Genomic DNA, 22,478 nt, shown 5'->3' on the forward strand with positions numbered 1-22,478 from the left:
AAAAACAACAAAAAGACCTCGGCCTCCCATTCCCTTTTTCTGTATTATTGTGCAAAGTTGCAGCTGGTGTAGAAGTGAACGGAACTGTTTTTCTCTTCAAAAATTCTCCATCTACTTCCCCGCTCCCGGGCATCGCTCCATCAAATTCCAATCAAAGTATCAAACATAATAGCATCCGTGTGATTGCAGTCAAGAAATTTCTCCTTTTAACGACCTAACCGGTTTAAATGCACCATATAATTAGACATTTTTGCAAAAGGGATTTGAAGGCAATATTTATTACCACTATAATTAGAAAGTGCAATGACCCCCACATTTCTCGGCATCAGCCCCGCCCACCCACTTGGCCAAAATAAAATCATCAACTACAAGTTGTAAAAAGATATGAATAACGACCAATCACTGAGCTCAAATTAAGTCACATGACAGTTGCTAACAGTTTGTTTTCACCACCAGGGTGCTTGCGGCCGAAGGTCTGTCATCTCTCGTATTTTGCAGAAAAATAATGGAATGCAATTTTTGAATTATTTAAAAATGTAGTAGTTTTATGTATTGTGCATTCAAGCTCAAGGTAAGATGTGGCATTTTTTCTTTTAGATAGAGACACTATGAAATTGCATTCAAATTGTGCACGATTTTGCTCATTTTTCTGTCGGGCAATGATTTTGTATAGCAACTTACGCTCAGTACACTCACTTACACAAACAACACAGTAATACACAGAAAAGTTAATTTAATTAGACTGATTAAATGAATGGATATGGCAGGTTTTGTGGGTAGTAGCAGCTGAGGAGTGATACATTGGAACTATACATTAATTATTGTTGTCGAAAAAATTGACTGAGCATTGTTCAGTTGCACTTGCAGGCTATTGGTTTTTTGGGTGTCAAAAAATCATCCAACCTGCCAACAAGTTAATAATTTTTTTGCTTCCAACATTCTGGCTTCATTATGGAATACCATTGCCATTTAGAGGGCAAGTTCGGAGACATTCGTGACTAGAAAAAATGGTTAGATTTGTTTTTAATGTTATGTCAATTGTCAAAGCGTAATTAATGTTCAGTCATTTTTCTTTCAATTCCAAGTAACAAATACTGAGTGAAATAGAGGCATAAGAACTTTGGGAAAAAACAAACAAAAGGAAACTGGTCTCTTGAACACAGCTAATAAAAAGCAATGGACTATTTTTGACTTTGAGTTTGACAGTAAGTAAAAACTCACATTGATAAAAACAATTGATAGTCCTGCAGACATGTATGCTTCGTTTTTGAAAGGGAAAGGGCACCAAGGCATTTTCTCCATATAGGGCACCCTATGAGGAAATTGTAAATTGGAGCATTTTAAGGGCACAGAGCAATGACCAGGGGGCAATGAGGCAATAACCAGGGGGCAACGAGGCCTGGTCCTGCTTTATCACCATGAAAAAACTAATCATTTCTTAAAATTGCCTTTCCATCCACAGATAATAATGTGAGTGATACATCATTTGTAACCACCCTGTTGCTACTGGCAACTGGTATATCTTGAGATGGAGTATCGAAGTGGAGGTCTTCTCTTCACTTCCAAGTTTGACTCCGGGAACTTGGCTCGAGTGGAGAGAGTCTACCATGATGAAGATGATGATCCTAGTGCGAAACGAGTCGGAGACACGTGTGCTGTATCGGACTATGAGTTCAATGTGTGGACCAAACATGATTGTGGTGGGACGGAGTTTGAAAATGGCAATAGGTAGGTCTAGATTTCTTCGTCTTCTATTTAGAAATGTTTTTATCGGCAGATTGAACCTGGTTATACAAGGAATCAGATATATTTCAGTCTCTTATCCGAACTCAGACATTTTAAAGGGAAGGTACTAAGCTTGGGCGATATCACGATATTAGCGAATATCGTGATACTAATTTGGAAGTGATTTCGATTTCGGATCGATTTGGTTTTAATTGAAATATCTATATATCGCGATATATCGTGATATCGATGAAATATTGCAATATCGCAATGTATTTGCTAGCTGAGACATCTTGCACCGCATAGGTTTGGAGTAAAACCAGAAGAATAGGTCATTAGAACACCTTTCTTATGCTATGACTGTCTCTTCTACATGTACAACTTTCACTGGGAATTTGAAGACTGATGATGTCAAATTTAATTAATCGCGATTATATCGAATATCGCGATATATTGTCGGCGATATATCGCGAATAAAATAAATTGATATCGCCCAAGCTTAGAAGGTACACGTTTGGTAATTACTCGAAACAAATATTAACTTACAAACTGATTTGGTAACGAGCATTGGAGAGCTGTTGATAGTATAAAACATTGTGAGAAACGACTCCCTCTGAAGTAACGTAGTTTTTGAGAAAGAGGTAATTTCTCACTAAAATAATAAAAGACTTCTACCTAGAAGTCTTTTATTCCTATCTGAAAGCACACAAATTTGTCCAACAAGGGTGTTTTTTCTTTCATCATTTTCTCGCAACGAGTCCAAATTTTGAGCCCGATTGAGCCCAGGTTTGTTATTTTATGCATATGATGGGATACACCAAGTGAGAACACTGGTCTTTGACAATTTACCAAACGTGTACAGTGTCTTTAAAGTTAACATGCTATTCAAAAATTAAGCTATGTGAATATCATGGCCAGTGTGCTTTTCATTTCATTAGTCCATTAGCTTTTTCACAAGTCCATACTTTATATTAGGCCTATATGGTTGCTTTTGAACACTAAACTGCATGTAGCCAGCCGACCACTTGGAGTGAATTTTGACTGGTCCGCTGTGTCATCTGGGCATTTGTCAGCAGACCACCAGTTGTTGGGGGAGAATTCTGTCAAATATAATTATAACGAAGTGTCGTAATCTTGAGATGACCTATTAATTGATTCCCATATATTCATTTTACCAGGTCGTGGTTCCATTTCGCCATCAAAGGCTGTCCAATGAACAAGCTGGTTAAAATCAACGTCATGAATATGAATAAGCAAGGGAAGCTATACAGCCAAGGTATGGCACCTGTAGTTCGTGTCATGCCACAGAAGCCGAAATGGGAGCGTATCAGAGAGAGACCAACATGGGAGGTAAGATGTAATACTGGCAAATTGTTTTTTGGGGGTTGAACAAAGAATTGACTACAGTGAGATTCGAACCAATGACTTCCCTAGACGTCTCTGATTGTCTTTCAAATTTTAGGGATCGATTGAGAACCATGAAGAAAAAGCAAAATTGGTTAATTAACCTTTTGCTCAAGGTCTCTTAATTAGTGAGAAACCTTGTTAAATTAAGAAGCCCATATCTACTATTAAGTATAGCACCTTGAGAGCTGGTTGTTGTGTAATTTTGAAGCTTAACACATGCCCCAAAAGTTTGTTTGCTTTACCCAACAGGAAAACAAGTTACCACAGATCATAAAGTTCAAAATGAGTTAAAACAAATATTTCAAAATCTATTTGATGCTCAGGCCAGATTTTGGTGTCCTTCACAAACCAATAGACTGATCCGGTACAATTTTGAGAATCTATAAATGTAAGCTTTTGTAATGATTGATTTTATATTTGATTCCTCTACAGACAGTTGATGGGCAGTTTATCTTGTCATTCAACTACCGCTTTGAGTATCGTTTCTCCTCTGTCTACTTTGCCTTCTGCTTCCCGTACTCCTACACCGAATGCCAACAGAAAATGGATGAGTTGGACGCGCAGTTTGCACAGTGTCAACTTCTCAAACCATCAAGGTATGAACCACATAGTGGTGCAATGGGGAAAATGAACTTAAGTTATCTGAGGTGGATTTCATAAAGAGTTAAGACGAGTCTTATCTCGAGTTAGGATGAGTTTCTCTTAGGACTAACCTTAAGTTTTGAATATCTCCTGGAACTAGTCACTAGTTAGGACCAGTCCTAACTCTTTGTGAAAATCGACCCCAGGTCTTGGCCTTGGTGCCTCTCCAAAAGTTCCTGTAGACCTTGAGAAAGTTCCCTTCTGCAAAATGAAAATGGTCTAACCCTTTCAAAGAGGCGAGGCATGTTCCACAAAGGCAAATTACAGGCAGCCATAACATATTACAAGCGACCATACTATATTACAAGCGACCATACTATTTGACAAGCGACCATACTATTACAGGCGACCATGCTATATTACAAGCGACCATACTATTTGACAAGCGACCATACTATTACAGGCGACCATGCTATATTACAAGCGACCATACTATTTGACAAGCGACCATACTATTACAGGCGACCATGCTATATTACAAGCGACCATACTATTTGACAAGCGACCATACTATTACAGGCGACCATGCTATATTACAAGCGACCATACTATTTGACAAGCGACCATACTATTACAGGCGACCATGCTATATTACATGCGACCATACGGTACTACAAGCGATCATGCTATAATACAAGCAACCATACTATATTACAAGCTACCATACTATATTACAAGTGATCATGCTATATTACATGTGACCATACTATACAAGCGATCATGCTATAATACAGGCAACCATACTATATTACAAGCAACCATAATGCCATAGTATATTACATGTGACCATACTATACTACAATGTACCAGCGACCAAACTACATTACAAGCGATCATACTATTACTACTGGCCATACTATAATACATGAGACCATATTTAAGAAGGGAACAGTTTTTCCAGTTTCCTACATGTACGTTTCCTACAGGGTTACGAGGGTCACCCGGGTCAAGTGGTTAGGCTGCAGGACTTGCAATCACAAGGTTGTGGGTTTGAGTCCCCCAGCTTACCGCTGATTTTGCAATGACTAGAATAAGTATTGTTGTCTAGTTACTGAATCACCATTTCTTGATTTGTGTAACTCATAATCATAGACGTTAAACCAATGTTTGTATGAGAGAGATCGGATGTTGCCAGCTTGGTGTTTATATCCCCTTGTGGGGAAGATCATCTAAACAATGGGAAGATCATCTAAACAAACCAAATTATAAACTCCTGTATCTTCCTCCACAGCCCGGCAAACTCCATCTACTACCATCGAGAGCTTTTATGTTACTCAATTGACAGACTCCGTGTTGATCTAATGACTATTACCTCTTGTCATGGGATAACCAATGAACGAGAGCCCAGACTACCGAAGCTCTTCCCAGAGAATGAAGTACCAAGGGCTCATAAGTTTAAAGGCAAAAGGGTAAGACTTTGTTTGTTTTCCCATGGCTCTTAACTTATACTTATAATGTATTTAAAGGCACTGGACACTTTTGGTATAAAGACCAGTATTCTCACTTGATGTATCCCAACATGCAGAAATTAACAAATCTGTGAAAATTTTGACTCAATTGGTCACCGTAGTGGCACGAGAATGATGAAAGAAAAACGCCCTTGTTGCACAAATTTGTGCTTTCAGATGCATAATAAAATGCTTCAGGTCTGAAGTCTTTTATTATTTGAGTGAGAAATTACCTCAGGAATGTGTGTTCTTATGGAGTGAAATTTTGCCCAAGGACAGTGTCATTTCAGGCTTGTAGTATCTCTGTGAATGCCAGCCAAAAATAGAGAGGGGCTGTGTTTCCAACATTGTGCATGATACAGTGTTTATGATTGGTAGTGCCAAATATTTTGTTATATCCTTGTGGTTTTTTTGTGTTAGAAATTTCAGGGAAAACACTTTAGGTCCTCTAGTTGACACATCTGGGTCCAGTTTAATAGATGTTTACCGATTGGGGTTGAGTTTCCTTTACAAACCCAGTATCGGCCATGCCACTGTCTTACGATTTGTGCGCACGCTGTAATTTTGTGTAAGTAAAGCTCCGATGAAACTCAAGGGAGGTTTTGCATGCGAACGGATACGGTTAGTGCGATGGATACGTCAATGACGTCATACGCTACTCGCTATCCGCAATACATGTAGACGACACTAATATCCTGCTTGCTACACGTAAGTAGGTTTCGGATAGCTAAATGTATGCGTTTGCCTGCGAAACCTCCCTAATAGCTGAAATTTAGAGTATATTTTTTGGTTTATTTTAAGGTATTCTTCCTGACCAGTAGAGTTCATCCTGGAGAAACACCAGCAAGCTTCGTCTTCAATGGCTTCCTAGAGTTCATCCTTCGCCCTAAGGACCCTCGTGCCATCCAGCTGAGGAAGCAGTATGTCTTCAAGCTCATCCCACTTCTCAACCCAGACGGGGTACAGAGGGGTCACTATAGGACGGACCAAAGAGGGGTGAACTTAAACCGGGTGTACCTCAACCCAGACTCTGTTGCTCATCCAACGATATACGCTACTAAGAGTCTGATACTGCATCATCATGTCAGCTCAAGGGTTGTTCCTTGGAGCGGGGAGGCAAGTGCAAGCTCAAGGAAGACGGATATAAAGCATGTTGCGGCGAAAAAGGGGAAGGGGGATGGGGAGGGTAGTTCTTCTCCTGGGGCTGTCCCAGTGCAGCCTCCAGCTAATGCTATTGTTGTGGTTCATGAAGGTTCTGGGAATCTAACACATAGTCAAACAGTTTCAAGACAGTCGGATGATGTAGACAATCAAAGACTACTTGAATTATCAGATACAGATATTCAGAACTCTGATGTTAACATAAGTAAATCCGACTTCAATGCAGTTTCCATGCCCGGCGACCCTGCGGAGATATCATCCCAGGATGCTAGTGAGCTGCGTTTACGCGCATCCTCCATTGCCAAAGAGAGTTCCGTTGATGGGGACTCGGGCGGGGAGGAAGACGAAGATAACATTCCTCATTCATCGACTCCGTCTAACCCCAAGCCAAATTCCGATCCCAACCTTGCTCCTGGTGGGAGCATCTTAAACATTCCACCCAAAGACAGTGGTGTAGCCCTGTATGTCGACCTCCATGGCCATGCCTCCAAGCGCGGCTGCTTCATTTATGGAAACTACTTCGACGAGGAGGAGAGTCACATTGAAAATCTTCTCTTCCCGAAGCTGATCTCAATGAACTCGGCTCACTTTGACTTTGACGGGTGTAACTTTACTGAGAAGAATATGTACACAAAGGATAAGAGGGATGGCATGTCGAAGGAAGGTAGCGGGCGTGTTGCTATCTTCAAGGCTACAGGGATTATACACAGGTATGTCAGAACGCAGGCCTGATACTTCACGAATCACCTCCGTTGCCCCTTGTCATTGCCTAGGTGCCCTTGAAATGTTACAGTAGAAATTTACAATTTCCTCATAGGGTGCCCTTTGCCAAAGAGAAAATGCCTTGGTGCCCTTGCCCTTTCAAAAACAAAGCATACAGTCCTGAGAACGGGTAGGGTCACAGGTGTAGTGTGGTGTCCCACCTCGCTCTGAAAAACGTTTAATACATCTATCATGCATGAGTTTACATCATCTATTTTCACGGCAAAAAGGTTTTTAAGTTTTAATTTGTTACGTTGACCGTGGAACTTTGAGCTGTCGAAAGGATTGTCATAGGTGAGCGTGTAGGGCACTGGCCTCAAGTTTTGATGTTCTGATGGGTTTGAGTTCCAGTCTTGACTCTTGTGTCCTCCAAGACACTTGTTGGCCCTGTGTTCATGGTATTGTGTGTTTCATATTGTGCCTCAGCACCTCGTAAACCTCCCTTTATGAGCTATTCAAAGGGTTTTGTTAAAGGCAGTGGACACTATTGGTAATTACTCAAAATAATTATTTGCATAAAACCTTTCTTGGTGACGAGTAATGGGGAGAGGTTGATGGTATACAACATTGTGAGAAACGGCTCCCTCTGAAGTGCCATAGTTTTTGAGAAAGAAGTAATTTTCCACGAATTCGATTTTGAGACCTCAGATTTAGAACTTGAGGTCTCGAAATCAACCATCTAAATGCACACAACTTTGTGTGACAAGGGTGTTTTCTTCTTTCATTAGTATCTCGCAACTTCGACCGATTGAGCTCAAATTTTCACAGGTTTGTTATTTTATGCATATGTTGAGATACACCAACTGTGAAGGCTAGTCTTTGACAATTACCAATAGTGTCCACTGCCTTTAATCACGCATTAAAACAGGTACCTGTCATAGCTGTCATGGCACTTTGAATCTTAAGACAAAAGCACTTTAAATAAATGATATTGCCAGCTTTCCAGTATTAAAGTTGTCAGTTTTACAGATTAAGAATAATGAATGCTCTGAAAAATTTCCACACCAATATCATGGCAAACTTTTATGTCCATTATCAATTAATGTGTTATTGTTTCCAAGCTAATTAACTTGATGCTCTCTGTTTGATTATTTCCAGCTACACTCTTGAGTGTAACTACAATTCTGGTCGTTTTGTCAACTCTCTTGCCCCTGCTACGATGGACGATGGCAGGGCAACCCCACCTCCTCTAGCAGGTTACCCACCAAAATACAACCCTGGACATTTTGAAGAGGTAGGCCAGTGATCTGGGCCCAATTTCATAGAGCTGCTAAGCACAAAAATATGCTAAGCATGAAATCTCTCCCTTGATAAAACAGGATTACCAACCAAATTTTTACGTGATATTCAGGATGAGCAATCAACAGCTGAATACAAGTAACAAGCCATATGCAACAAACGGAAATTTGGTTGGTAATCCTGTTTTTATCAAGGAAGACATTTCATGCTTAGCAAGATTTTGTGCTTAGCAGCTCTATGAAATTGGCTCCTGTTAAAGGCACCGAACACCTTTAGTAACTGTTAAAGACCTGTACTCTCACTTGGTGTATCTCAATATCTGCATAAAATAACAAATCTGTAAAAATTTGGACTCGTTGGTCATCGAAGTTGCAAGAGAATAATGACAATAAAAACGCCCTTGTTGCACAAATTTGTGTGCTTTCAGATCCCTAAAAAAAGCTTCAAGTCTGAAGTCTTTTAATATTTCAGTGGGAAATTAGCTCTTTAACAGTTTAAAGAAAACTATGTTACTTCAGAGGGAGCCAATTCTCACAATGTTTCATGCTATCAACAGCTCTCCATCGCTCCTTACCAAGTAAGTTTATATGGCAACAATTATTTTGAGTATTTACCAATAGTGTCCAGTGCCTTTAAGTATAAGACTGTTAAGTTTTTTATCTTCCAAGAATCTTTGCCAAGCGGATAAGAGCACCAGACTCAAGACATGGTTTTTCTGTCCAACAGAGTGTGGGTTCGAGTCCCGGTGGTGACACTTTTGTCCTTAAGCAAGACACTTAAAAGAAAAGCTGTTGGTCCCGTGTGTTGTGTAATGCACGTGAAAGAACCCAGTGCACTTATTGAAAAGAAAAAGGGGTTTACCGGGGTGTTCCTGGTTTGATTGGCTGCATATTGTGCCACAGCTCCTTATAATCCATTCTCGTCTATGTTAACACTGGTAAAGGAATTGGTCGCATCCTTCAAAAATGTAGCTCCACAATACCTTGCAGGAAAACTCTGAGTTTTGAAGCAATTCGAGCGTCACTGAGTGACGGATATGAGCTCTATAAAAGAAGCCACAATTGTTAATTGTATCAAGATTGTTGTGAGTCTAAATTTTTCAACCTTAGCTGTCAAAACTAAAACAATATATCCCAACAAACCACAGTGAGAGGTTGTAATCTTGTTATTTCATATTTTTGTTTTAAATTTAATTTAAGGTTGGCAGAGCTGTTGCTGTAGCAGCGTTGGATATCACAAATACTAACCCATGGAGTAGATTAGCATCTACAGAGTATAGTAATGTAATGGGTGTGCGTTCATGGGTTCAACGCTATCTGCGCAGTGTACGTGGGGCGCCCTCGCTCCCTAAGAAAATGGCTAGAGTTTCCTCAAAGACTTCAAGGTTTGTCAAATTGAAAATTCTTTCTCTTTGTTTTGTAAAATACTTTTGTGTTTTCAAATGAAGGACATTTTGTGGAGAGAACTTTGATTTATTAGTTGGAATTATTTGAAAAGGCACCAAGGCAATACAAGGGGCCCAGAGGCAGGTCCTTCCGTTACATCTTTGAAGTTAATTTTCTCAAAATTGTCTGAATTTATGCTATTGATACACTCTTGCTCTTTACAAAACATTGTATTTTACGATGTTTGGTGTGTGTATAACGGCCCGGTCCCACTGCAACGATAACGAGAACGATAACGACGCAAAGAGAACGCATTCCATTGGTTGAATAGGCGTGTGCGTAGTCTGCGTGGAGCAATTCAACCAATATAGTGCGTTTTCTCTGCGTTGTGATCGTTATCGTTTTCGTAATCGCTGCAGTGTGACTCGGCCTTTACTCCTGATATGTTTAAGGGAGATGTGACAATGGTCTGTCTCTTAATGGTTTTGCACTGAAGCAATGATAATTCACTCCCAAAAAGTTTATGTGATGATAGAGACATGTATTTTTAACACTAAGATTGATTTGGTTCACATTTATACTGATCTGGGTTTTAACAACAACCTACAATTGATATCATTGAATGTAGAATTTAAGTTACTGTGTTCAGTAATTTCATCAGGTAAATTTTCTTTCGGGGGTCGACTTGCATTATTAATGGCTAGCTGTTTTATTCTGCCTATGTAGTATCGTTGCTTCTGCTACAGCAAATACATTCCATAAACCCCGCTTCTCGTGGAGTGACACGCCAAGCAGTCAAGCGCCCTCTAGTGTTCATACCAATCAGAGTAATTCGGCATCATCGGTAGCCACATCAGCAGTGAAGAAAGTCACAGTGCGGCACCTTGGCCCAGTACGAGGTTAGTCAACTAGTACAAATTAATGATAAAGAACCCAGGGTAGCTCTGTATGTTTCAGTCCCACGTTTAAAAAAATACTTCTTATGGTTTTGTGGCTGAAATCCTTCAATATCCTCATTGTTTTGTGACTTAAGAGACTTAAATCCTTCAAAATCCTTTGAATGATTTTGTGGCTAAACTAGCTCAAGCCCTTCAATATCATCATCGATTTGTTGTTAACCGACTCAAATTCTTCAAAATCATTTAAATGGTTCTGTGGCTGAACAGACTCAAGTCCTTCAAAATCCTTGTCATGGTTTTGTGGCTGAACAGGTTGAAGTCCCTAAAAATCCTTCGAATGGTTTTGTGGCTAAACAGACTCAAATCCATCAAAATCTTTTGAGTGGTTTTGTGGCTGAACAGACTCGAATCTTTCAAAATCCTTTAAATGTTTTTGTAGCTGAACGGGCTCAAATCCTGAAAAATTCTTTAAATGTTTTTGTAGCTGAACGAGCTCAAATCCTTAACAAATCTTGAATATGTTTTTGTAGCTGAAAGGGCTCAAGTCCTTCAAAATCCTGTCGGAAGGTTTTGTTGCTAAAACGACTCAAGTCTGTGATGGTAAAAAAAAATATGAACATATTTAATGAAAGAGATTGCAATTACTGTGACCTCTGATTGATACATTTGAAAATAAATCTTGACTCTGCAGAAACCAAGACAACGCTAGAAAGGAAGAAGCACCTCCAGCATCAAATGCAGGGGTCCAAGTTGGCATCAGCCTCTGTGCCAGCCTTCGGGAGTACCTCCCTAAGGTCCTACCCAGCCACCAACCACAGCCGACAAACCAACCCAAACACAATCAATGCACCGCAGCAATCTAGTAGTCTACCAGTAGCCATTGGAATGTCCACCAGTCACAAGTCACATAAGACCAGTCCACAGTCTCTGAATACGGTGGCGCATCCCCACGAACACGGAGTGACGAACCCTGTGACGCATGGCGCACCCCCTCCCCCAATCAGGCATGGCTTCACATTAACTGATGGACGTACTGGTAAACATCACAAGCAACATGACAAGACCGCAGCGACGTCCAACGTTGTGCATGAGTTACTAAGCAATGTGATGATCAAAGCTTTGGAGGAGACCGTCATGAACCAAACTAGGGGTGTTTTGAAAGGTTCTTACGTGAGTATACTTTATTCCAGTATCCTGGATTTTGACTTTGCCAACCGGCGTCCTTGAATGGCATTTTGTGTCAGATACAGTGTTACAGGACGGTGGGTGATGCCGGGCAGGCTTGCCCCGGGGCCGATTTCACAAAGAGCTAAAATTGATCGCAACTGCAAATCAGTCGTAGTTGCCTAGTAAAGTGTGATGTCACAATACAAATCACTATGGTGATACTGAAAATTTGTCTTACGATGGATTTTATTGCTTTGTGAAATCGAGCCCAGAACAAACAAATTTCGCCCAGCACTCTGAGCAAAATACACTGTGCTGCCCAGCACAGATTTACCCCAGATTGCACTTCAGCAATGATGGCCCCATATCTAAACATTCATAATTATGCTGAACCGCTCGCCCCTGGTAAACTAAACTGGAACTTAGAGCCTACCACTAAAATGAGTCTAGTTGCACCACTGGTCAGATACTGTGCGCTTTTAAAGTGCTGTTTATCATATGCCACCTAAAAACATACAATAAATTGTATTTGTTGTCATTGTAACGTGTATAACCATGGATTCCGCCTACTTCCTGTTTGCATGCTTGATGTCAAATCTCTTTGATCATAACCAATGTTTATCACACTAAGTCAAGCATGATATTCTGTTAGCCCTGGCGGCCTTACACTTTTGTATTACTACAGTGACGTCTTGGATATCAGGGTCCATTTCTGGGGCGGAAAATTTTCAAAGCTTCATAATTCAAATTTCACCTGCAAGGAGCCATCAATTTCAACGGATTCACATTCCATGGCAGCATATATTTTTGTGCGGTTTGTTTTGGTCATCATATGTTCCTCAGAAATGCGTCATTTGCGTGAAACAATGCAGCTCCCAGCGTTAAGAAAGTCATGTTTTATTCTCACAGTTGTCTGCCATGCGTACGCAAGACGCACGACACGCATATCTTGAGTTGCATTTGCATGTTAACGCTGTGCAGTCAAGATACGGTCACCAAGAAGTGCATAAATGTATTTATGTCTTGCGTATGCTCGTCGTTTAGTTTCTTAAAGGCAGTGGACACTATTGGTAATTACTCCAAATAATTGTTAGCATAATAACTAACTTGGTAACAAGCAATGGAGAGCTGTTGTTAGTATAAAACATTGTGAGAAACGGCTCCCTCTGAAGTAACGTAGTTTTGAGAAAAGAAGTAATTTTCCACGAATTTGATTTTGAGATCTCAGATTTAGATTTTGAGGTCAAGCATCTGAAATTAAGCATCTGAAAGCACACAACTTTGTGTGACAAGCTTTTTTTCCCTCATTATTATCTCTCGACTTCGACGACCATATTTGTGCATATGTTGAGATACACCATGTGAGAAGACTGGCATTGACAATTACCAATAGTGTCCACTGTCTTTAATATGCTTTCTGTAACTTGCATGTTTGTTTAGTCTATATTAACCCACTTTGCTGGATCTATGCATGCAGGTCCCTCTTTCTCCTTTGCCTGTCCCTTCCTCTCCCGCTGATGCTCCATCTTTGCCTGGCAAGCCTACATATGACCCATCTGATGGTGGTAAGATCAGCAGTGCCGCAATGCAAATACCCACACTGGTAAGCAGAACCAATAATACATACTTACAAAACATTTGTAATGGCGTACTGTGGCTGAGTGGACAAGTGCACCCAGCCTCGCTACCATGGGCAGCGCGCTGTATCGATGCCTCTCGTCACTAACCCCTGGTAGTGATGTACTGGGAAACAACGCTGATTGGGTCAGGAAATTGGTTATGCATTAGTTGTCAAGTGCGTGAGCGTGCACGCCCGCGTTTTTTATGACACAAACACGTTTTTTAAAAACAAAAACAAAAACATTCTTTAAGACGAAAGACATGCGTGCGCGTATAGAAAATATTGAATAATGAGTATGTACGTTCATTAATGGCTCATTTAAATGTGCTAGCATATTATATAGCACATTTAAATTGGCCAATTCCAGGGGGTTATGATGGAGCAAGGCATGCTGGGAAAAAAATGGCGCGGAGAGATCGATCACCCCTGGGAACGAGGTTGAAGTGCACCGTGCTGAAGCTCCTGGGCCCAACTTCATGGCTCTGCTTACCGTAAACACAGAATCGCCGCTTACGGAAGCAGGGAATTCTGTGCGTACGGCAAGCGTATTTCACGGGTTAGCGGCAAACTTTGGCTTCTGCACGTGCGTACTCCACGTTGCTAGAAATTCCACGCTTACAAGTCTGTCTTATTGCATTGGTTAAATTTATATTAACTCATGGTCATTGCTTTGCATCTATTACATTTTTACTTCATCTGTGCTTGAATGCTGTGCATGAATGCTGTGCAGCAAATAAAATTCACTGTAAGAAACTGAGTGTGTATGTTTTGTAGTCTAGTCTGAAATGTTCATGTACCCCCATTGAATAGTGTTATTCCTAATATCAGTATCATGTTTACCAGTATGTATGTTTTGTAGTCTTTATTATTTGTGACCGGCTCTGCAAAAATGGGTATTAAGGGACAAAATAAGTAAATTGAGTTACATACACAGCTGAATTGGTGTTATTATAAGCATTATTTTGGTGTAGGTTTGAACCCTGTGGGATTTTGCATTCTGGAGATATACAGATATTTGCATATTCGTATTTTACAATTTTAATGAAAGTGCCTTCGGAGATACAGCTCCTTAAACCTAGCAAAATTTAAGGGAAATTACCTAAAATTGATACAAAAACCTTTGTTTGTTCAACTAATAAAAAATAAAAATGATATTTCTGTGAATAAAATACGGAAGTATTTATGCAATAGAAGCCAATAAACCAAGAAAGACAAAATCATGTTTTGAAAATATTTTCAGGATCTCAACATTGAACGCCTCTTTAAATGTAATTAGCATATCGTCCCTTAATACCCTTTTTTGCAGAGCAGGTCACATTTGTATTACTATTATTATTATTATTATTATTATTATTATTACTATTATTATTATTATTATTATTATTATTATTATTATTAGGTGTTCGGCCACCAGCCGAACAACTATTGTTATTGTTCTGGTTTTTTTTTTGGTTTTTTTCTGCGTGTTCTTCTCCTCGAACGTTCTCGCGCGATTTTCGCAAAAACTAAAGCTTGTATGAACCTGAAACTTACCATATATATTGATCTTAATGAGTAGACGAAACAGCAACATTTTTGGAATGATGACGTCATTGATGACGTCATTACGTTCAAAAAAACGCTAAAAATTGGAGAGTTCATATCTTGAGAACTACAAATGCCACACACAAGATATTTGGTGCATATAAAAGGTCTTGTAATTAGCTAAAAAAGTCGTGCACAACGTGACCTCATGTGACTTTTACTTCCGGTTGAAACCGGAAGTTCAAAATTTCAAAAGTTCATATCTCAAGAACTATATATCATATTTGCAAAATTTGAATATCAGTTTGAAGATCAGTTATCCTGCTCAAACTTTTGCACAAACATAATGCCAGTTGAATTTTGCCTTCTGGTCGTAAAAGCGCGCGTTTGTGTTGACCTCCATTCATTACGCGTAGAAACCAGATAGTATCGCCATTCATGTATGTGAATGCTACTATTGTATTGTGGGTGTGTGGGTGTGTGTGCGTGTAGTTCATGTAGGCCTACATTGTATCCATGCTCTACGACAAAACAGCACTGCGTGGCTGTGGGCATTACGGGTTGTGTATACACATGCAGACTCCGTTGAAGGCGCGCGTAATTCAAATTCCACTACGCTGGGATTCGCCTCATCTTTCTTCGTGCGATTTTGAACAAAATGTTAAACTACTATGAACTTGAAACTTATCATAAACATGAACCTTCATGAGTAGATGAACCCGCAACTTTTTTGGAATGATGACGTCATTGATGACGTCATTATGCTCAGAAACACGTTAAACACTAGAAAATTCATATCTTGAGAACCTCAAATGCTACATACAAGATTCTTTCACTACATGAAACCTCTTGTAATGTTCTACAAATGTCGACACAACGTGACCTCATTTGACCATTCACCCGAACACACTGAGTTTGTACACAAACTCTCAATTTCTAGGTTTTTTTTTTTTTTCTGCGTGTTCTTCTCCTCGAACGTTCTTGCGCGATTTTCGCAAAAACTAAAGCTTGTATGAACCTGAAACTTACCATATATATTGATCTTAATGAGTAGACGAAACAGCAACATTTTTGGAATGATGACGTCATTGATGACGTCATTACGTTAAAAAAACGCTAAAAATTGGAGAGTTCATATCTCGAGAACTACAAATGCCACACACAAGATATTTGGTGCATATAAAAGGTCTTGTAATTAGCTAAAAAAGTCGTGCACAACGTGACCTCATGTGACTTTTACTTCCGGTTGAAACCGGAAGTTCAAAATTTCAAAAGTTCATATCTCAAGAACTATATATCATATTCGCAAAATTTGAATATCAGTTTGAAGATCAGTTATCCTGCTCAAACTTTTGCACAAACATAATGCCAGTTGAATTTTGCCTTCTGGTCGTAAAAGCGCGCGTTTGTGTTGACCTCCATTCATTACGCGTAGAAACCAGATAGTATCGCCATTCATGTATGTGAATGCTACTATTGTATTGTGGGTGTGTGGGTGTGTGTGCGTGTAGTTCATGTAGGCCTACATTGTATCCATGCTCTACGACAAAACAGCACTGCGTGGCTGTGGGCATTACGGGTTGTGTATACACATGCAGACTCCGTTGAAGGCGCGCGTAATTCAAATTCCACTACGCTGGGATTCGCCTCATCTTTCTTCGTGCGATTTTGAACAAAATGTTAAACTACTATGAACTTGGAACTTATCATAAACATGAACCTTCATGAGTAGATGAACCCGCAACTTTTTTGTAATGATGACGTCATTGATGACGTCATTACGTTAAATAAACGGTAAATAATTGAAAAATTCATATCTTGAGAACCACAAACGCTACGTACAAGATTCTTTCACTACATGTAACCTCTTGTAATGTTCTACAAATGTTGTACACAACGTGACCTCATTTGACCATTCACCCGAACACCCTGAGTTTGTACACAAACTCTCAATTTCTAGTTATTATTATTATTAGTCAAGTCAGCTTGTTCATGTACATTCCAAATTGAACACTGCTATTCCTATTTTCAGTAAGCATGTTTACCATTATGTATTTTTTGTGGTAAATTTGGCTTGTGTGTTTACATTCCCTTTGAATAGTGTTGACCCTAAGTTTAGTAGTAAGCATGTTTAGTATGCATGCTTTGTATCTTAGTCAGCTTGTTCGTAAGCATTAATTACTAGTACGCATATTATTGTTGTGGCGTAGCTCTTGGATTTGTAATTTGCATTAGTTTGATTAGGATTATAGTTATGATTTGAATTAGTTTTTGTGGTGGTTATAGTCAATGTATCTGTTGATTTTATAAGATGATAACAGTAACAATCTGTAATATTAATATTGATATACTATTGTTGTGTTCTAGGCACCTGCTTTGAAGGTTGCAAACAACCAGAAAATGTTATTCCGTCCCGTTGCCAACAACGAACCTCTGTCCAATTACGATCTGACCGTAAAATCAATGAACCAGCGAGATTCACCAAGGTAAAATTATGAGGAGTATAATAGTTTGTTAAACTGGGTACCTGGGCCCAATTTCATAGAGCTGCTAAGCACACAAATTTGCTAAGCATGAAATTTTCTTCCTATGATAAAAACAGGATTACCAACCAAATTTCCATGTGACACTCGGGATAAGCAAGCAACAGCTGAATACGAGTAACAAGCAATATGCAACGAATACAAATTTGGTTGGTAATCCTGTTTTTATCAAAGAAGAAATTTCATGCTAAGCAAATTTGTGTGCTTAGCAGCTCTATGAAATTGGACCCTGCCAAAATACCATAAAGTTCACATTGCTTTATGAAATTGGGCCCATACCTAAATAGAGCTACTGGAGGCGTTGACTGCCTGTTAAAAAGTCATTACATCACATTTTTGTGTATCTGCTAAAAGCCAACATGTTTGCTGCTTCCTCCAGAGCTGGCACACGAGTATATGTTTGTGTAATAGTTTATCAACAACAAAAGTTTCAAAGGATTCGAACTGCCGGCTAGCTACTGTGCAACCTCGACAGTCTAGTTGGTAAGACACTGCTCTAGAATTGCAAGGGTCAAGGGTTCAAATCCTACCCGAGTAATATGCCTGTGATATTTTTCACAGGACTCGGGGAAAGTACTGAGTATACAGTGCTTTCACACATCGGTGTAAGGGTAAAACCAAAAAATTTATATTCTTTATCCCGATGCAAATTTAACATCTATTAAGAAACTTATAAACTTGAATTTTGAGTATATTTCTGAAATTTTGCAATCATATCAAATGAAATTCCATCACTTTTGGTATAAATTGGTTGCATGAGCATTTGTAAGTTTCTTTTAGATGAAGCTGTCAAAATGTCATAAACAAACAGTGCATAATTTTTGCGTCACGCAGATTCTTAAAAACCTTAAAGACATGCAGAAACAATGTTTCATTTGTACATGTAACTGCGACTATATGTATAATATAATGCTGTTTGAAGGTTCCCGTCTATTTTCGTGATTCATGAATTCATCTCTTCCACATTTTGATAATGTAATTAAACTATGACCGATTTCAATGTATTTATTCTGTTAATATCCAAAAGTTCCGAGCCAGTGAAAAGACGTAAGAAGCCATCCGGTATGAAACGCCGTAGTGCATCACACAGCCCTAGCCGCAAGGGTCGTCGCACTGGAAGGGGGAGGGGTAGTGAGACAGATAGCGAGAAGGATAAGAAGCAAAGTAACCGACGTAAGAGGGGATCAATCGATGGACGGACTACAAGGTCTGAGCCCGTTACAGGTGAGGCAAAAAAAAGGAACACCTCCATTTGGTCTTTAGGGTGCGTTCACCAGACTCGGATGCGTGTATGACACCACACATAGAAATAAAGTATGCAAATGAAGAGAGGAGAATATCAAATTGTACTACTATGTATAATAATTCTAATAATAATAATATCAAAATCTTATATAGCACATGTTTCTACCAAAGAAGGTTGGCAAGGCTCTTAGTATATGCATTATACAGAAAGCCTGGTTATCTGAGACCTATGTAGCACCTTATAAGGGTTAACAAGGTGCTATGGCACACACAGCAGCCACAGCCAGGAACACCGGGGCGAACCGCTTCTCTTTTCGATAAGTGCACTGGGTTCTTTTACATGCCTTACACAACACATGGGACCAACGGCTTTACGTCCCATCCGAAGGACGAAGCAATGATTAAGTGTCTTGCTTAAGGACACAAGTGTCCTACTAGGAAAGATGACTATTATGAAGCACTTAATAAATGAACACTATAATTTTTAACCATCACACCAATACTTTGTATTTGATTTCCCATTTTCTTATTTTGTTAAGAGGGTTTGGTTTTGTTTCACTGTTAGCTATTATATAAATCACAGTGTTATATTTTTGATTATTGTGTCTATCAGGTGACAATGTTCCTGATTACAATGTGGGTTCTCAGAACGGACATGAACAAATCACACTACGAAGGTGAGTCTTATTGTTTAGACTTTGTCTTAGCAATAGGGAGGTTTATTAATTTTTTTTTTTGGTTTTTACCCATACACCGATGTGTGTTAGCACTGTATACTCAGTACTTTCCCGAGTCCTGTGAAAAAATATCACAGGCATGTTACTCGGGTGGGATTCGAACCCACGACCCTTGCAATTCTAGAGCAGTGTCTTACCAACTATAAATATAGTGTTATAAATAGGGAGGTTTAGCTGCACGTTACGCGAGCAAAAACAGGAACGTGAACGACAGAAAATGTTGTTGTAAAAATCTCATGTTTTAAGCATACGTAAAGTTACCACTTTTCACGTCAGGTATGTGCGTAAAGATGTCATACGTGAGTATACAATAAGCCCAAAGTGGTGATGTCACCTAGAAACAACACATTTTTTGACGTTCACATTCACGTTTTTGCCCGTGTAATGTGCAGCTAAACCTCCCTTATACATCCATAGAGGGAAACGTTACAAGCTGGCAACTTTTTATTGTGTTCATAAACTTTTCACATAATTTCTTAATATATGCTGAAGATTTTCTTTGTAAGCTAACTGCTGTATAATGAAAAGAAAATTGCATGCGTTTTCACATAAACTAAATGAATTCAATAATTTAGTTGAAGTTTTCCTGAAGTCTCTTGATAAGCGTTCAGAGAAACACGGTACCAGTCGAGGTGCCATGCAATGTTAAATATTAACTGGTTTCTGAAATAGTTTTAGTATTATCATTATCAATTTATTATTAGTTATGTTTTTAATTATTTGTTAAAGAATGATCAGGTCGTATGTAATTCAATGACATTTTATTGGAAAGTTTTGTTTGTTTGAAATGCTTTTACTTTTCTTTTCCAGACGTAGTTCAGATGGGGTCACACCTGATCTTTCCCATCAGAGATCCAAGCGTGCTGGGCGGTTTACAAAATCACATTCATTTGGCGGTGAGGTAAGTAACTGTTTTAGCTCTTCTATACTTATTATGAAGACATTTGAAAGATTTGCGGATGAATACCAAAAGTGCAGTTGTTTTAATCTTTCAGATGAAAACAGCAAAATAGTAAAGAACTGGTACTGGTAGCAATAGGAGACTTTTGAGACGGCGGGAGTAGACATAATGGTCTTTTTTTGCGGCTCTGAGCATGTGCGCGCATGCTCAGTATTGTTATTTTGAAAATAATTTTTTTGAATTTTGGAGAACCAAAATGTAAAAAATCGAACATAAACATTTTGTTTGTTGCAGAATTCAGAATCCAGTGTGTCGTGTCAAGTGGTCGACTTGAACAACGTGAACAATACCTGGAAACCAAAGAAAGAAGTGACATTCTGGATGTGATGATCCTATTTGAGATGAATCAGGAATGTACCAGATCATACTGGTTTGTACGGATTCCTAGATGATTGTAGTTACTACTGGGAAGATCATTCGGGATAAATCTGGATTGAATGCTGGTTTGTACTGGTTCTTGGATGGTCATTCAGGATGAATCTGGATTCAACTGGATCATACTGGTTTGTGCCAGTTCTTGGTTGATTGTATACTGGGAAGGTCATTAGAGGTGAATCTGGTTTGTAGCGGATAATGCTGGTTTGTACTGGTTCTTATAGATGAGTGTTATTACTATGAAGGTCATTTGATATGAATCTGGATTGTACTGGATCATACTGGTTTGTACCGGTTATTAGATGCTGTTACATGTTGCCAATTATTAAATTACCAAAATGCAGATTGAGTTTTACTTAAAAAATACATTCAGAGATGAAGTTCCTCATTTCTACTTGTAAAATGATTATAATATTATTTCTGAATCATAAATGGTCCAGTTTTATGGAGTCTCCCTAATTATTTATATAAAATTGTGATTTACAAAACTTCAGCATGTAGAAAATAAGTGATGTGTTCAAGTGGATATTGTATTCAAAATGTAGAAAAAGTGTTGTGACTCTTGTGTGAAAGGTGTCTTACATATTGAAAACAAAGACTTTAAAGACACTGGACACCATTGGTAATTATCAAATACCAGTCTTTTCACTTGGTGTATCTCAACATATGCACAAAATAACAAACCTGTGAAAATTTGAACTCAATTAGTCGTCGAAGTTGCGAGATAATAATGGAAGAGAAAACACCCTTGTCACAAGAAGTTGTGTGCTTTCAGATTTTTGATTTCGGGACCTCAAAATCTAATTCTGAGGTCTCAAAATCAAATTCGTGGAAAACTGTGTTACTTCAGAGGGAGCTGTTTCTCATATATTATCAACACCTCTTCATTGCTTGTTACCAAGTAAGTTTTTATGCTAACAATTATTTTGAGTAATTACCAATAGTGTCCAGTTCCTTTAACAAAATAGAGGTAGGATGTCTTCGCTTTGCCTTTATATTGTACACCAAAGTAGAGGTGTCGCTAAAAAAAGTACTTGTTTTATCTAATTGACAAGCGTGTGTGTGGTTGTGTACTTGAAGTGACATTCAAACCGAGGACTAACAACAAAGGGGGGACAATCAGTCCACAATTAGTATCAAAAAGGAAAACAATGGGTATTGTTTTAAATGCCAAAACTTGCTTCTGCTAATAAATGTTTTGCATCCGGCAGTGTTTCGTAAAGTTTATTAGTCACTTCAGCTGTAAACAATTTAGAAGAAAACTTTTGTAAATAATTATTGTCCTTCTGTTGTGCTTGATTGTTACGTATTCAGATGTGTCATTGTTGTTAAAGGAACACGTTGCCTTGGATCGGTCGAGTTGGTCTTTGAAATGCATTCTGTAACGGTTTGTTATAAAATGCATATGTTTAGAAAGATATTTTAAAAGTAGAATACAAAGATCCACACACATTTGCCTCGAAATTGCGTGGTTTTCCTTTTACTTTGCGAACTAACACGGTCGACCATTTATGGGAGTCAAAAATTTGACTTCCATAAATGGCCGACCGTGTTAGTCGACGAGGTAAAAGGAGAACCATGCAATTTCGAGTGATACTTGTGTGGATCATTATATTCTACTTTTAAAATATCTTTCT

The 22,478-nt window shown here is 38.9% G+C and overlaps 1 protein-coding gene across 2 annotated transcripts; it reads left to right on the forward strand.

Annotated features, from left to right (window-relative positions):
• The first annotated feature begins 453 nt into the window (after positions 1–453).
• On the forward strand, positions 454–22,246 carry LOC139952409 (cytosolic carboxypeptidase-like protein 5). Of its 2 annotated transcripts, XM_071951527.1 has the most exons (16): positions 454–571; positions 1,463–1,728; positions 2,904–3,075; positions 3,565–3,728; positions 5,006–5,183; positions 6,024–7,093; positions 8,244–8,379; positions 9,584–9,768; positions 10,496–10,668; positions 11,360–11,838; positions 13,313–13,438; positions 17,348–17,466; positions 18,551–18,747; positions 19,382–19,445; positions 20,316–20,406; positions 20,701–22,246. In XM_071951527.1, exons 2-16 carry the CDS (start codon positions 1,529–1,531, stop codon positions 20,791–20,793), a joined length of 3,447 nt encoding a protein of 1,148 aa, XP_071807628.1. In that variant the 5' UTR covers positions 454–571; positions 1,463–1,528; the 3' UTR covers positions 20,794–22,246. The 2 variants fall into 2 exon arrangements, with proteins under 2 accessions (XP_071807628.1, XP_071807629.1); XM_071951528.1 differs by lacking the exon at positions 13,313–13,438.
• The last annotated feature ends 232 nt before the right edge of the window (positions 22,247–22,478 follow it).

The sequence above is a fragment of the Asterias amurensis genome, chromosome 20, assembly GCF_032118995.1.
Source record: "Asterias amurensis chromosome 20, ASM3211899v1".
Lineage (NCBI taxonomy): Eukaryota > Metazoa > Echinodermata > Asteroidea > Forcipulatida > Asteriidae > Asterias > Asterias amurensis.